At 41.6% G+C, this 14,664-nt stretch overlaps 1 protein-coding gene across 1 annotated transcript in view; it reads left to right on the forward strand.

Annotated features, from left to right (window-relative positions):
* Window positions 1-916: 916 nt before the first annotated feature.
* stac (SH3 and cysteine rich domain) overlaps window positions 917-14,664 on the forward strand; it is a 28,442-nt gene continuing 14,694 nt past the window's right edge. Inside the window, exons 1-4 of the mRNA XM_037695327.1 lie at window positions 917-1,103; window positions 1,919-1,951; window positions 5,740-6,073; window positions 10,252-10,385. Coding sequence (XP_037551255.1) covers window positions 993-1,103; window positions 1,919-1,951; window positions 5,740-6,073; window positions 10,252-10,385 — 612 coding nt within the window. The 5' untranslated portion in view covers window positions 917-992. The remainder of the gene's footprint in view (window positions 1,104-1,918; window positions 1,952-5,739; window positions 6,074-10,251; window positions 10,386-14,664) is intronic.

The following is a 14,664-nucleotide window of genomic DNA, read 5'->3' on the forward strand; positions in this document are numbered from 1 at the left end:
TTTCCATATGTGTCATGCAATTCTGAAATGCTGGTGTGCATTCAATATATACAAAGCAGCTTTATCTGCATACAACAATCTGAGTGCAAACACCTACAGATATCATAATTTGTTGGACTTCTTCATCCTAAATGTCTTTCCATGAACTTCACCACCGTTGACATATTTTCAGTCACTTTGGCTGTTTCCATGGGTAAACAAGGCAGTCAGTCATAAATTCATCAAACTTTTTATTTAAGGACATATACCAATATGAGAATATTCTAACTACAAACTCATATTGTGGTTTGGTCAAAGAACACCTGTCTCTAATCAATATTTAACTACTCTTAAGCCTAATATCATTTTTGTTATTTTAAATAATTTCTCCATTATGACTGGAGGAAACATATACATCACATGTTGAGCACATCACGTGTTGATATTTGGAGAGATGATTCTGTGTAAAATCTGCCTGATGTAAACAGACCGACCAAACATTTTTTTTAATGACTGAGTTATTCTAGAAACAAGAAGCGCATCATCACTGTCACCAGACGAGCAGCCGGCTCATGTGGGCGTCATCTTTGTCTGTTGCTTCTAAATTTTGACAAGACGGAGTGAATATGTCGTAGTTCTCCTCCTTCCAGTCCCGTTTCCTCCCTTTCAGCCGGCTGAGGAAGCAGTAGGCAGAGTGCGAGGCGCGCGCAGCGTGCATTTTGGAGACGTCTTGGAAGGTTTACGCATGACGCAACGACAAGGCTGAAAACCTCCCCTCAGACAGACGGGACAGCTCCAAGCCGAACTGGATTCCTGCTCAGTTTCTGATTTAGGATCCACTCCATCACAGACCCTCCTAAAACATCTGAACTTCTTTTTATACCCCCCCCCCCCCCTTTTTTTTCCCGGATCCTGTTCTGGATCTCCGGGTTACTGTCGGAGAGGAGTGGAAAGAGCAACAGTGTGTGGGTTTTTTTTTTTTTTTTTTTTAAAGAGATCACAGAAAAGAGGGGATGATCCCGCCAGCTAACGCAGTTCAGGAGGACAGTGGAGACAAAGAGGACGAACGGGACCAGGATGAGACACCCAAATCCCCCACGACGAGCAGCAGCCAAGAAACCAAGGTCTGCCCCTAAAATTACTGTTTCTTATCCACCTTACAGATTTTACTGTAGCACCCTGAAGCTTATAGAAGCGGAGGAGGGTAAAGAAACTTCTGTCTGGTGTTAAACTCTCACAGCAGACTCTTAAACTAATGGAGTTTGGAAAGAGAGCATCAACAGTTTGAGCCTGATTTATTCCATGAAGGATGTAAACGGATGGGACAGGAAGCTCCTTCAGGTGAAATAAAAGCATATTGAAAAGTACAAACCTATACTTGTTAATACAGATAAATATAGTCACCTTTTACACAGACAAGTTGTCTCAGTCTTATACATTGGCTTCATGTGGATCAACAAGTTTAGCATCATAATTAAAACATTTATGGCAAATGCTCCTAATCAAATGATTTTTTAAAACTAGTTTCTGCTTGTGGCTGATGGAGCAGAGGTTCACAGCTGCAGGCGTTGTCTATGTGGGTCACTTGTTGGCAGCCTGCTACAATTAGCAGGACATTATTGGACTGTTGTCATCAGTGTGGTGCTGCAGGCTCGTCTTCTCTCCTGTCCACAAAGCTCCCAGGACCCCTGTGAAAGGCAGGAGCTGAGACTTTAATCACTTATAGGTCAGTTTTCTCAGATTTCTCCACTGACCCTGGCTGCTTTGACTCCTGGTTGGTTTTGTAAGTCATTTCAAAGCGTGAATTAAAAGGCGCCACGTGATAAAACGTAGGAATGAAAAAGTGGTAGGAGGTTTTGTTTTTGTAGACGTGAGTTCCTCGCTCGCAGTTTACAGCTGTCACAGTAAAGCTGTCTGTGTTTTTATTCCTCCTTTTAAGAGTACTGTGAGACCTGAGCATCACAAACGCAAGGTGAGCCTCCACTTTTACGTAAGCTGTAGCAAACCACTGATATAAGCCCATTACCATAAAAGCCTACCTGCATGTACATGTTTATAAAAAGCTGCTTCACCTTATGAACATCACAGCTCTTACTGCTTTTAAAGGACGGATCACTCCGAGAGGCCAAATTAAATCCATCGTTGTTCATTTGTTTAGAGAGCACCTCTTGTTCTGCATGAGCAGTTTGTTTGTTTAAATGACTGGATTTGGTCTCCAAGTAGCTGCTGCTGTTTCTTTAGCTGCTCACCACCCGACCCCCCCATTAACCCACCTCGCTTTATAAATAGGTCCTATATATTTGTTGTCATGAAACAGCATGAGCTGCATGGACACATCCCTCACTGTTTTATTTATTTATTTATTTATTACAATAACACAGGAAATAAAAAAGTATAATCTTTTACAGTTTATTGAATTAAGGATAGCACTTGTGAAAATGACAGAAATACTTTGGGAACCCCACAACCAGAAAGGTCGGGGAAATTAGGATTTCTTTGACAGACACAAAAGTAAAGAACTTTTTTTTTTTTCCACTATTAAACTCTGTTGTACTTAAAAGACAAATCTAACGTTTGATTTGATTTTAAACAAGTGAAGAAACTTAAAAAAAGGAAGAAATGTATCTTAAGTATTACCTTTCCTTTTATTTTTGTAACTTCCATCCATCATCTTTATCTTCTTCTTCCTTTACGGATCATGTGGTCACAGGTGCTCATGTCCAGCCATCACTGTGTGAGAGGCGGGGGACACCTGGACAGGTCTCCAGTCCATCACAGGGACACATTGAGACAAACGAGACAATCAACCATTCACTCAGAGTCACCAGTCAGTCTATCATGCATGTTTTTGGTCTGTGGGAGGAAACCGGAGTACCTGGACAAAACCCACTCATGCACAGAGAGAACATGCAGACTCCACCCAGAAAGGCCCATGGCCGGGATTCAATCTGGCAACCTTTTTGCTGAGAGGCAACATACTTACCAACTTGTCCCCCTTGTCCATGTTTGTAGTAATCAGTTTATCAAGATAAATGCACTTCCATGTAAAACTCAGCTGTTCAACCGTCTATTTGATTCTCTTCATGATGCTGATTTTATTTTCAGCAGGAGACAGATCTGGACTGCAGACAGGCCGGTTCAGGACGCAGGTTGTTCTCCTTAAAACTGCTGCAGACTGAGGTCTGGTTTTAAAGAAACAACCAGAATGAGTCCAGGAAAGGACGCTGGTTAATATGTGTCTCTAAAACTCCAGTATTCACTCCTGCATCAGTAAAACCTTCACATAGATGCAAATCAGCCACACTTAAGGCACTGATGCATCAGATGCCGGCTTTTGCACCTTTTACTAATTACGGCCTGAATGTTTTTTCTTGTCTGTGCAGTATATGAGCACCATGAATCAGAATAAAACACGTCGTCTCACAACATATCGTCTTTCAGTTTATGTAAGATGAGCATGTGTCCGTTTAACTTGGAGTTCTTAAATGAAAACAAAGTTTGTTGGCATGTGGGTTCCTGGTGACTGAATGCATGACAGTACTGCATGTTGAATGGAACCAGTTTAGGAGAAGCCCAGACAGCATCTTTATCAGGAGTCTGGTCCGCCTCAGCTGACTGTTTTTGATGTGGAGGAGCAGCTCCACTGAGTCCATTCTATCTTACAGTACACTCAGCCTTGATGGATCTCCTTGCAGTTGGAGGGTCCACATGGAGGTGTCTTCCTGTTGTTTTGAACCCCAGGAGCCATAGATTGAACACCAAGCACTTGCTGGAGAGTCAAACCTCACCTCAGGCCTGGCTCCAGGAGGGTGCTCTGGTGTCCCTGTCCTGGGCGAGGTGACCTGTGGTCTTTCATCCTAAGATCTTCGAACTGATCTTAGTTTGACATTATGGTAGTTACTCTGGGGAGGAGATATGCAGTACGTTAAAACACTGAAGTTATTTCTAATTTTTTCTGAGAAATCTTCTTCTTTTGGCTTTTCCCTTTTCAGGGGTCTCCACAGTGAGTCATCCTCCTCCATCCCTGTCCTCTGCGTCCTCTGTCCACACTCCAACTACCACCATGTCCTCTCTAACTGCATCCATTTATCTCTTTTGTCTTTTTTCCTGGCAGCTGCATTTCTAGCATCCTTCTACCAATATACCCACTGTCCATCCTCTGGACATGTCCAAACCACTGTCCCTCCTCTGGACATGTCCAAACCATCTCCGTCTGGTCTCTCTAACTTTATCTCCCAGTTGTTCAACCTGTGCTGTACCTCTGATGATCTCATTCCTAATCTTATTCATCCTTGTCTCTCCTAAGGAGAACCTGAACATCTTAATTTCTGCCACTTCCAGTTCTGTCTCCTGTCTTTTTGTCCATGTCTCTGTCTCCAGACCAAACAACACAGCTGGTCTCACCACTGTCTTATAAACTTTGCTTTGATGAACTCACATTATAGTTTTGGCAGAAGTGTTTTACGTCGGATGCCCTTCCTGACACAACCCTCACCCGGGTTTGGGACCTGCACAAGAGACACACTGGCTTGTGGCTGGTTTATTTGGTTCTGAGAAACAGTTTTCTTTATTTAATGTGTTCTGACAAAATGCGGCTCAAGTTTATGAACCATCACCCATCTCATTTTGGAAGGACTAAACCTTTGATGATCCAACCCTGTGGTCCTCACCTATCACCAATTACTGCTGATTGTATCTTCCGTGTTTATTCTATGAAATTATTTGATAGACTAACTCTTCTTTGCATGTGCTGCTGGCATCAAAATCTAGATTTGCTTCAATTTTCCAAATACTAGTTAGCCTGTAAATTCACACAAAAATGTATTTTTACTTTAGAAGAAGAGTGAAACAAATGATGAATTAAAGTTTGGCATTGAAAACATTCCAGCTTATCTGAAAATGAGGTTTATATTTAGAGTCCAGCTCATTTTTGCCTCAGCACCATGTATAAAATCCATGCACCAATCAGTTGCAAGAGGAGGTATTTGTGTTGTGTGTTTGTCTGCAAAAGTGTGTGTGTGTGCGTGCATGCCCATGTGAGTGGGTGGTAATGGCAGAGAAAGGCTCTAAATTGATTGTTTCCAGAGTGACCTGCAGGATTGATTCACTATGCAACAGCTGCAGTGACTCCAAGCAATTTGCTCAGGCATGTTCAGAAAAATGACAAGCGCAAACCACATCAGAACAATGCTTTATTTAATGCCACAGAGCTGCAGTTTGTGGCTAGGATTACAGTGTTTTTTTACTTTTTGCAAACACAAACAAGTGAAAGTACATTTACAGGCTATTAACGCATTTAGGACTAAAAAGAGAAGTCTATTTGTAAGGACGTTAGTAGTCCGAGTCTTCAGTCAGTTGCTAACCATGTACCAGATTCATAAAATCACTGCCGTTGCTTCTTTTTGATGCTTTTGAACCCTGGTGGCTCACACAGGAATGAATGCACATGCAGAGAGATTAAATGAGGAGTTTAAAAGGTGCGGCATTGTCAGTAGTAAAAATGCCTGTACTCTGGGCATGAAGTCGTTTAAATGAAATGCAGGAAATCGTTTTACTTTCCAGGTAGGAAATGCTGAATTTTCCAGCTGAGCAGTAATAAGATGGCCCCACTAGCAGTCCTATTATTGTCCATTGGACCCTGAGACACTGGAAAGTCTTAGAGAGCTCATTTAATATTACTGAGGTTATCATACAAATTGATCCACTTCAAATTTGACCTGGCCTAATATATCCATTTGTCTCTTCTCCTCCTGTTTGCAGCTGCAGAGACTCAAACGCTCCTTGTCCTTCAAGACCAAGAGCATCCGCAGCAAGAGCGCCGACAACTTCTTCCGAAACAGCAGCGAGAACAAGACGGAGCTCCTCTCCGATGTGAGCAGCAGCACGGGCCATCTCTGCAACATCGGGATGGCCCCGCCGCACACCACCAGTCTCCCCATCCCTCCAGTGCCTCCAGCCATTCCTTGTGCACCCCCTCCCACGTCGCGTGCCCAGCCACGCAACCCACTGCAGGTAGACTCGGCGGGACACTGCTTCATGGAGCACATCTTCAAGAAGCCTACGTTCTGCGACGTCTGCAACCACATGATTGTAGGTATGGTTCGAGCACTCTGTTATGACTTAATGCACTCCTGCACATCATGCAGCAACTTCTTCACCGTTCTCAAACTGTCTGGATGATAAGCGTTCATTAGTGCATACCTGGAAACAACAGCACAGGACTTCAAGTGACTCTTCGCATGTTCAAAACGTCTCATTAGCTGTCCGGTAGAAGAGTGGCAAATAGATGCAAAGCACAGAAATGAATGTTCCAGCTCCTCTCTAACTAGTCTTCTGCTCCAGGTGCTCCAGGTTCTCTGTCTGCAGACCTTCTTACTAACCAGGAGTGTTTTAGGATCGCTGTGTGTAATATGGTGCTGTCAAAATCAGACCCAGCACCCCACAGTCAGACTCGGGGAGACAGTGGTGGAGTTGAAGGTAACTGAACAAACAATGTGATTACAAAGCTGGAAGTGCTACTGGTTTATGGAGGTACGCTGGTGAAGCACAGTAGATCATTAACAGGCTTCTCCTCAAATTGACGACATTCTGAGAAGCTTTTAAGCATTTGGATTCAGGAAACTTCTGAAACTGGCTGAACATTCTGCTGTCAAGGACAAGAACCAGGCAACAGGTTGGTTAAAACCAAACTGTGCAGTATACACAAAAAACACACCCAAAACATAGATAACTATAAAAGTCACATTTCATTCCCCTCAGCCTTTATTTTATTTGTTTGTATCTATTATTTTTGTTTGTTTTTAAGCTACAGTTTTGGGAGTGTAGCAACCCAGGAGAGACACCATCAACTACCGTATTTTTCGCTGTATATGTCACACCTTTGTGCATAAATTTGCAAGTTCTGCAACTTATACACCGAAGCAACTAAGATACGTTTCTTTCCCCATATTTATAATTCAATTTTTGCCTGAAATCTGACGATTTCATTCACGATGACATGAAAAATATTGAACACTACCATTTTCAGCCACTAGAGGGCTCTCGAGCATTATGGAAAGCCAAGTGTCTCATTAATAGGTAAACGTGGATATTAATGAGACACTTGGCTTGCCATACCAAGCCACCTTCGTCTCGCTCTGGACCTCCTGGAGCAAACATCAAATCAGCTTCATTTCACCGCGCCGCCCAGGAGAAATGCAGCTGATATGACCGTCAAAGTGCATTTGGGGAGTGGTGGCGCAGAGGTTAGAGAAGGTGGGCCTGTGATCGGAAGATCACTGGTTCACGCCCCGGTACAGACAACATCAAAAATGTGGGTGGGGTAGGTGAAGCACCCACAGTTGCCTCCACCCTCATTCGCCCCACTCTGGGCCCATGAGCAAAGCCCTTAACTCCCATCTACTCCCTAAACAGGTCTCTCTTGAAAATGAGTTCTCGTGGCTCAATGAGACTTCCTGTATAAATAAAGGATAAATGAAAAAATAAATAAATTAAGGAAAAGTTCAACTGAGACACACCTTTACTATAATGTCGAGCAAACAAATAATTGTTTTTAAGTGTTAATCTTGTTAAATTCTTGTTAAAGTCCTCTCGTGCACGCTCCTGTGGCTGCCAATCGATTTTTGGCACAACACCGGCCCATGTTTCCTGTTGGTCAGCGGTGACACCTGACAAACATGATGCGTCAGATGCGACTTATTTATATATTTTTTCCACTTTATTAGACATTTTTGGACTGATGCGACTTATACGGCGGTGTGACGTGTATGGCAGCAAGTACGGTAAATTCCCATGAACCCAGACAATGTGGCACCTTCACACATGGTGTGTGGAAGCTTGCAGAGTGTGGACGTGTTTATTTGAGCTCAAGAACTTAATCACACTAAAATAATATTAATTATAAACAAATGTCAACCTTTATGTATCTTTTTTTTATTTGCTGGCTTTTCAGTATAAGGAGAACAATGGACGTTTTAGTTTCTACCTCTTGCCTGTTTAATCACTGAGGTGTCACAAGTCTGAACCAATCTAATGAAACAAGCCAATTAACAGCATTTTACTTCCTGTCTCTAAGTATCCACAGAAACAAACCCAGAGTCGAAGGTTTGTCTTAGTAGCTGATCTGAAAGGTACGAAACACGAGGCGCTCGTTAACGAACCAGATTGCTTGATCTGAATTAAACCTAAGAGTTGATGTGCACGTTGCTTCAGTGCCTCGGAGGTTGTTGTGGTGATCTGTGTTTGACCAGTGATCCCAGCTTTCGGCCAGTTCCTGCGTCCACCAACCATCAGTTTCAGGTTCTACTCACTTTCCCTGCTTTTTCCCAGTGAAGCCGATCAATAGTCCCTTCCCAGCGCTACATTTTCACGCATGCATGGAGAGTGTGCACGCCTGATCAGGGCACACGCCCATGGATTACCAGACTACAACTAATACCACACTGGGACAAGTTTAAATAGCTCTAAAAGACGCGGCTGCTTCTTGGGAATACTGTGGCTAATGATGGAAAGTTGATCTGTCGACTTCTTTCTGTGTGTTCTCTGTTCCCGTCACCAGTCCACAAAATATGTTTTCCCAGCAGCCCTCTTGTCCATTTAATTTGGCAACCTGCACCCAGAACCAGGTGCTAAAATGTCCATTAGACAACTTGCCTGACTGAACCTCCTTCATTACATCAGTGTATTCTTCTCTGATCTTTAGCTGCATTGGTTCTGGCTTCACAGCAGCCTGGTGGTCCTGAGTCAGGACTGACCTCCAGGAATCAAGTCTCCTGCTGCCGTGTGTGCTCCATTAAAACAAGACTTCACCGAGAACTGAACTGTGTCCTCATAGTGGGAATGTGGAGTCACTGGTGTTTTATAATTTATAGATACTTTGTACGTTTTTGTTTTGAACAGACTACTTTTGCATCCTTTGCATACTTGTACATAAAAACTATCCTAAAGATGTACTGAGATCTTTTCAAGTCCTTCAAAAACTGGTTTGCTTTGAAATCTACTCCAACAAACCTGCTCTATTCATGTTATGCTAGTTTTAGCTTTTAGCTATTCTTTTACTATTTCAGCTTTGGTTCTGCATCTTTTAGCTTTTAGCTACCTTTGGGCTTATAGCAGCAGTTTAGGTGCATTTAGCATTTAGTTTGCTTTAAGTTAGCTTTTTTACCATTTTGTTACTATTCTGCGAAATGTTGCTTTTTGTTACCATTTTGTTACGTTTAGCATTCATTTTAGTTTTACAACTCTTAGCTTTTAGTTACCGTATTTAGCTACAATTCTACTGTTTTAGCCACAACTTTTAGCTACATGCTCTGCTGTTTTAGTTACAGCTTTGCTACCTTTAGATTTAGTTACCATTCTGGTAATTTTAGCTTCTATCTACTATTTTGTTGCTTTTAGCTAAGGTTGTCCTAATTTTAGTCTCTAGCCCCAGTTTATCAACGTTTAGCTTTTTGCAAAGTGCTTATTTGAGCTTTTATGCACCATTGTGCTAATTTTAGCTTTGAGCTATGTGGCTTTTAGCTGTGGTTTTGTTAAATTTAACTTTTAGTCCCTGTTTTTCTTATTTTAGGCTTCAGCTTCTATGTTCATAATTTAGCCCCTATGTAGCTAATTTAAGCATTTATAGCTACAGTTTTGGTCACTTAAACATTTAGATTCGTTCTTGCCAATCATTGTTCTGCTCTGCTAGTTTTACCAACTCAGTTTTAGCCTCTTCAAGAAATTCCAGCAGAGATTTAGCTCTCAGCGTTCACACTTGTTTTTGCAGAGAAGTCTCTGTCTCGTCCTCTGGCCTGTGTGCACATTTACACACAGACACACACAAAGCTGGTGTTCAGCACAACACTGGCTCACAAATTAGTACGATTAATCTTCATTCATTTCTTCTAATGTGAGTCATTTATTAATAAGAGAGAATGAGCGTCACTCTGACAGCAGAGATGAAGCATCAGCTCAGCCACCATCTATTAAATGGTTTCATATATTATGACTTGATTTAGTCTAATTTGCCCTCGTTAATATGCTCCACGTATCTTTCACAGTTTCTTGGCCGTACATCCTGAAAACTGTTAGAAAAAGGTCTTGCTGGGGAAGAAGTGCAGCCTTAATGATTCCAGGAATGACACAGCACTGGGATAAATGCTTTCCATTTCCTCTGCCTTTTTGCTTGTGGTTTGCTGATTAGCGCCAATTAGACCACAGCCTCCGACACGAAGGATCTGATCTGGTTTTCCCCTCTCCTTTTTGTTCCCTCACCCCCTGTTTGTTTATCAGGCACGACAGCCAAGCACGTGGTGTTCCTGGCGGGAAACACGGCGAAGCACGGCCTACGCTGCAAAGCCTGCAAGATGAGCCTGCACCACAAGTGTGAGAACGGCGTCGGGCAGCAGCGCTGCATGGGAAAACTGGTGAGACGCATGACACACGGGACACGATACAGACAGCCGAATGTGCACTTTTAGCTGTTTGGGAGACTCGGGGGTTCAGTCATCAGCGTCGCTATGGCAACAAATTAAACAGACACATGAAAATGTCAAAACAGGCTCTTTGACCGTCTCTCAACAGAATGTGCTTATTCAGAAATCACACTCTCATGTGTCAGCGTGCCAGCGCATCTGCGACCAACAGCAATCCTCGTCATCCTCTTCATCACCGTTATATCATCACCTCTTCGGTGTTAGATAATAATTCTGGTTTAAAAACACCGAGCGCCTCTCTTACTCAGTCAGGTTCCCCTGGTGTTAGCTTCAGGGTAAACCTTAAAATGAGAGAAATCAAATTAAATCACTCTAAAATCCAAAGGTGAAGACAGGAGACCCGTGTTTTTGTCCCAACGAATAAAAAAAAAAAAAACACACAAACGCAGATATAATTCTACAGTTCACCTAATTTTACAGATATTTACCTAAAATTCAGTGTTTTGGTAGCCCAAAACATATTCTGCGCTCTAAAAGTTTGTGCAAGCCTTTAAGCTAAAAAAAAAAAAAAAAAATTAACTATTAGAGTCAACGTTGCCTGTGTCTGTTAGCAAAAAATCTCACAAACCACTGGATAGGCTTTCATGCATCTTTCAAGGACTAATCATTGGATGGTGCAGCTACAACTCATTAACTTTTGGAGCCAATACAATTGATTATTGTTTAGTGTCCATCCAATTCAAGATGGCTGCTACAGCTAATCAACAGTGGCTAACACAACAAAGGCCATAGCTCAGTCAGCTTTACAGGTATTGAGCTACAATTTGATTTGGTAGTAGCTGAGAGTGATTCTTAACACACACTCTGAGCTGACATGTCACATTTATAGCCAAAATGGCTATAATCTCATTATTTCTCCACATTAGGCGATTTTTTTTTTAACTCAAAAGGCATTCCTTTATGTAATTCCTTGTAGGGTTGCATGATGTAGAAGTTTGCAGTAGCTTCAAGTGAGTTTTACAGCTGATCCTCTACTTTCTGGCAAAACTGATTAGGATCGCATGTTTCATGTCCTTGTGTTTGTAGCTAGCAAACTTAAAACGAGACCCTTCGACTGCGGAGCACGCTTGTCTGGGTGGTCCAGGTGTTTTCAGAGAGGAGGATTTTGTCCCACTGCTGCAAGCCAAGAAGCATTTCTCACTGTCATCGTGGTCCAGCAGACAAAAGTCAACCGGGACGCAGAGCTTTGGATTGACACCGGTTCTGATTACCTCCCTCTTTTTGGTGTTTTCCGTTGAGGGAATGCACCTGGAGCCATGAGGACAGTCGACACGAGCAAGAAAACAAACGCTGCGTGGAAGCTACAAAACGGTCTGTTTTCTTTTTCCATCTTTCCACGAGAAGCTTTAGGGATGAGGCTTGAAGATGTGACTGGCTCTCAGGAGTGGAAAATGAAGTTGAGAGTTCAACCCAAAAGAAAAAAAAAAGGAGTTTTCCCAGCGGAGCTCAGCTCTAAACTCAACAAACTCTAAACTTGGACACTTCTGCTGCCATGCTTGTTTCTCTTGGCCTGAAGAGCCTTGAGCAAGAGAGCAGCTAACCTCATGCTCCTGGAAACTTCAGCTGATGGGATGATCTGTTTTTTAGCTACATGATTTTTCATCTGGGTTTAGAGAGGCTGAATCTGCAGATGCTTTTTTTTTTTCTTTCTAGTTTTTGTGGAGCGTTATTTGAAAAAGTGAAGAAGGGCCTGGTTGCTCACAGGAGAAGTGACGCATGCCGCTTTCGTTCTGATTCAGCGAACGACGGCAACAGCTGATGTTTCTGGGAGCAGAGCCAGTTTGGATCAAACCTAATATAAGCCGATATGCGGCAGTCGATCTGTGAGTCGACGCTTTACACTCAGCTCGCACGCTGACAACAAGTTGACGGACAGATCTGCTCCAAGGACACGGTGCAGAGAGTTGTTGCTCCACGGAGGCAGAACGCTGCTTGTGATGAAGAATCTGCTGCTTTTGTTATTTCTGACTTTCACCTCACTGAAGCTTTGTTCACTCGAACCCCAAGTCTGAATATTTCCAGCGAAGCTTCTGATCTTTCCCATTAATCACTCCTTAAGGCATGCAGCTAAAAACAGCCACATGTTTGGCTGCATAGCTTGTCAACATTGTAGCTAAATTAAACCTGAAGGGCACATCATGATGCTTCAGCAGCTGACGTCAAACCAACTTTTACTACAGCGTCCAATTCTTGTTTTATTATTGAACTACACAAGATGCATTTATTGATGTGTAGTTTTCTGTCTGTTAGCAAAATATCTCATGGACCACTTGGCGGACTTTAATAAAACACCCAGGAAGTAATCACTGGATGGACCTCTACAGCTGATTAACTTTAGGAGACAAGCTGATTCAAGATGGCAGCCACGTCTAGTCGACTTCCGCAAGCACAAAAATTGCTATAACACTGTAGGTTTTAAAAATATCGAGCTCAAATTTGGTGTTTGAGTAGCTGAGAGTCACCCCCAACACATACTCTGAGCACTCATGGATTGTTTGAGATTTTTGTTTAAAACTTAACAAAACGCGGCTTCAACATATGTTTTTAGATCTTAAAATGCTAGACCTTTCATTTTAATTGACCTCCAGTTCTTTTGCGATGGTCAATAAAGACTTTATATTATAGTAATAATATTAATTATAGTAATTAAATAAGTATTTATCTCTTTCTCCTGGCAGAAGCATAAAGCGTATGTCAACACACGATTACCTAAAACTTTATCACAAATATATTATATTAAATGTGTTCTGGGACCCAGTTTTCTCTTTTTTTGTATGTTTTTCATAAAAATGCTTAAATTTATAAACACTTTTGTAGCATTTTAGACAACTTTTTATAGAACAGAAGTTTGCTGGTTTTCAAAACTAACTGAGGCCGTAATTAACATTTAGTCGATTATTTTAGTTTATTTCATGAGGTTCATCAAAGCTTGTTTTTCAAATACATCCTTATAAAATTTAAACTGTTAGAAATATTGTATCCGTTCCTTTACAACAGAAATGTTTCATTAAAATTAAGATGATGACAGTCGTGCCTTTTTCAAGGTTTTACAAGCGACTCAAATTATTGGAGAGAACGCAAGAAAAGTACTAAATTCTTAAAGTACAGGGTTACTTTTGCATGTATGCATTATAAAATACACTATAACCTGACATTTTTTATTGAACACATCACATAGTTTTTAACTGTGAACTCATATCTTTTTCTTAGCTTAGTTAGCAGCACGTCTTCCAGAGCGAGATGAACCTAAAAAAGCAGTTTGTAACCTTTATCATCAGACCTTATTCCATTAAAAATGTACATTTCCTGAAAACTGCTGGGACTAAACAGTAAATTCCAGTAAATGGAAGGCTGATGGCAGAAAACTAAAACAGCAAGAAGATTATTATCCATTGATGCAGATTGCACAAAGTGTCAATAAAGAGATGAGATTCTGGATGTTGTTCTGATAAATTGAAGGTAAGATTGTGGTTGAAGTGGTTGAAACTGGTGTGAGGTCTGTACGGAGCTGACCATCAGCCTCTCTGGTATCTCTCGTCCACTTTGCTCTTGATCAACGCCCCAGAATTAATTTTGTGTTATTCATTTCCCACAGTTTTAAAGCTGATTGACAGACTCACTCTGTAACTGTTCTGTTCTCTCTCCTGAACCAAGTCTTTTGGTTTTCTTCCAGTTTTACTGTCACTTTTTCTGCACAAACTGGTTGGAAAATACATTTTAGTGATTATTTTCTGTGTTATATTGTTTTAATCACTGTAACGATTATAGTAGTCTCTCACTACTTCGCGGTTCGACTTACGCGGACTCGCTCATTTGCAGTTTTTCAAAATAAGATTGGACATTTCACACAATTAGCTGATTGATTGATGAGCCGCAGTATCGACATGGAAGTTTATTTAAAATACATTATTTCAAATTATTTAGCACCTGCTGCCCCTTTGTGCAGCCCATACTGCAGGATAAACTTCCTGCTGCAGCTGATCAGCTGTTCTCTGTGCAGAGCTGAGAAGTGGGCGTGGCCAAGAGCGCTTGCAGGTGGCAAAGAGCAGCGGAGTCAGGGAGCTGAAATCATGACAGTCTGTGCTCTTTTAGAGCGTTTAGAGTTAGAAACATTGTTTAGAATATTTCAAGAGTGTGGGAAGGGATTAAAACACGTTTTTATTTATATATATATATGTATATATATATACATATATATATATATATATAT

This window comes from Nematolebias whitei, chromosome 21 (genome assembly GCF_014905685.2).
Source record: "Nematolebias whitei isolate Nwh7 chromosome 21, NemWhi1, whole genome shotgun sequence".
Classification (NCBI taxonomy): domain Eukaryota; kingdom Metazoa; phylum Chordata; class Actinopteri; order Cyprinodontiformes; family Rivulidae; genus Nematolebias; species Nematolebias whitei.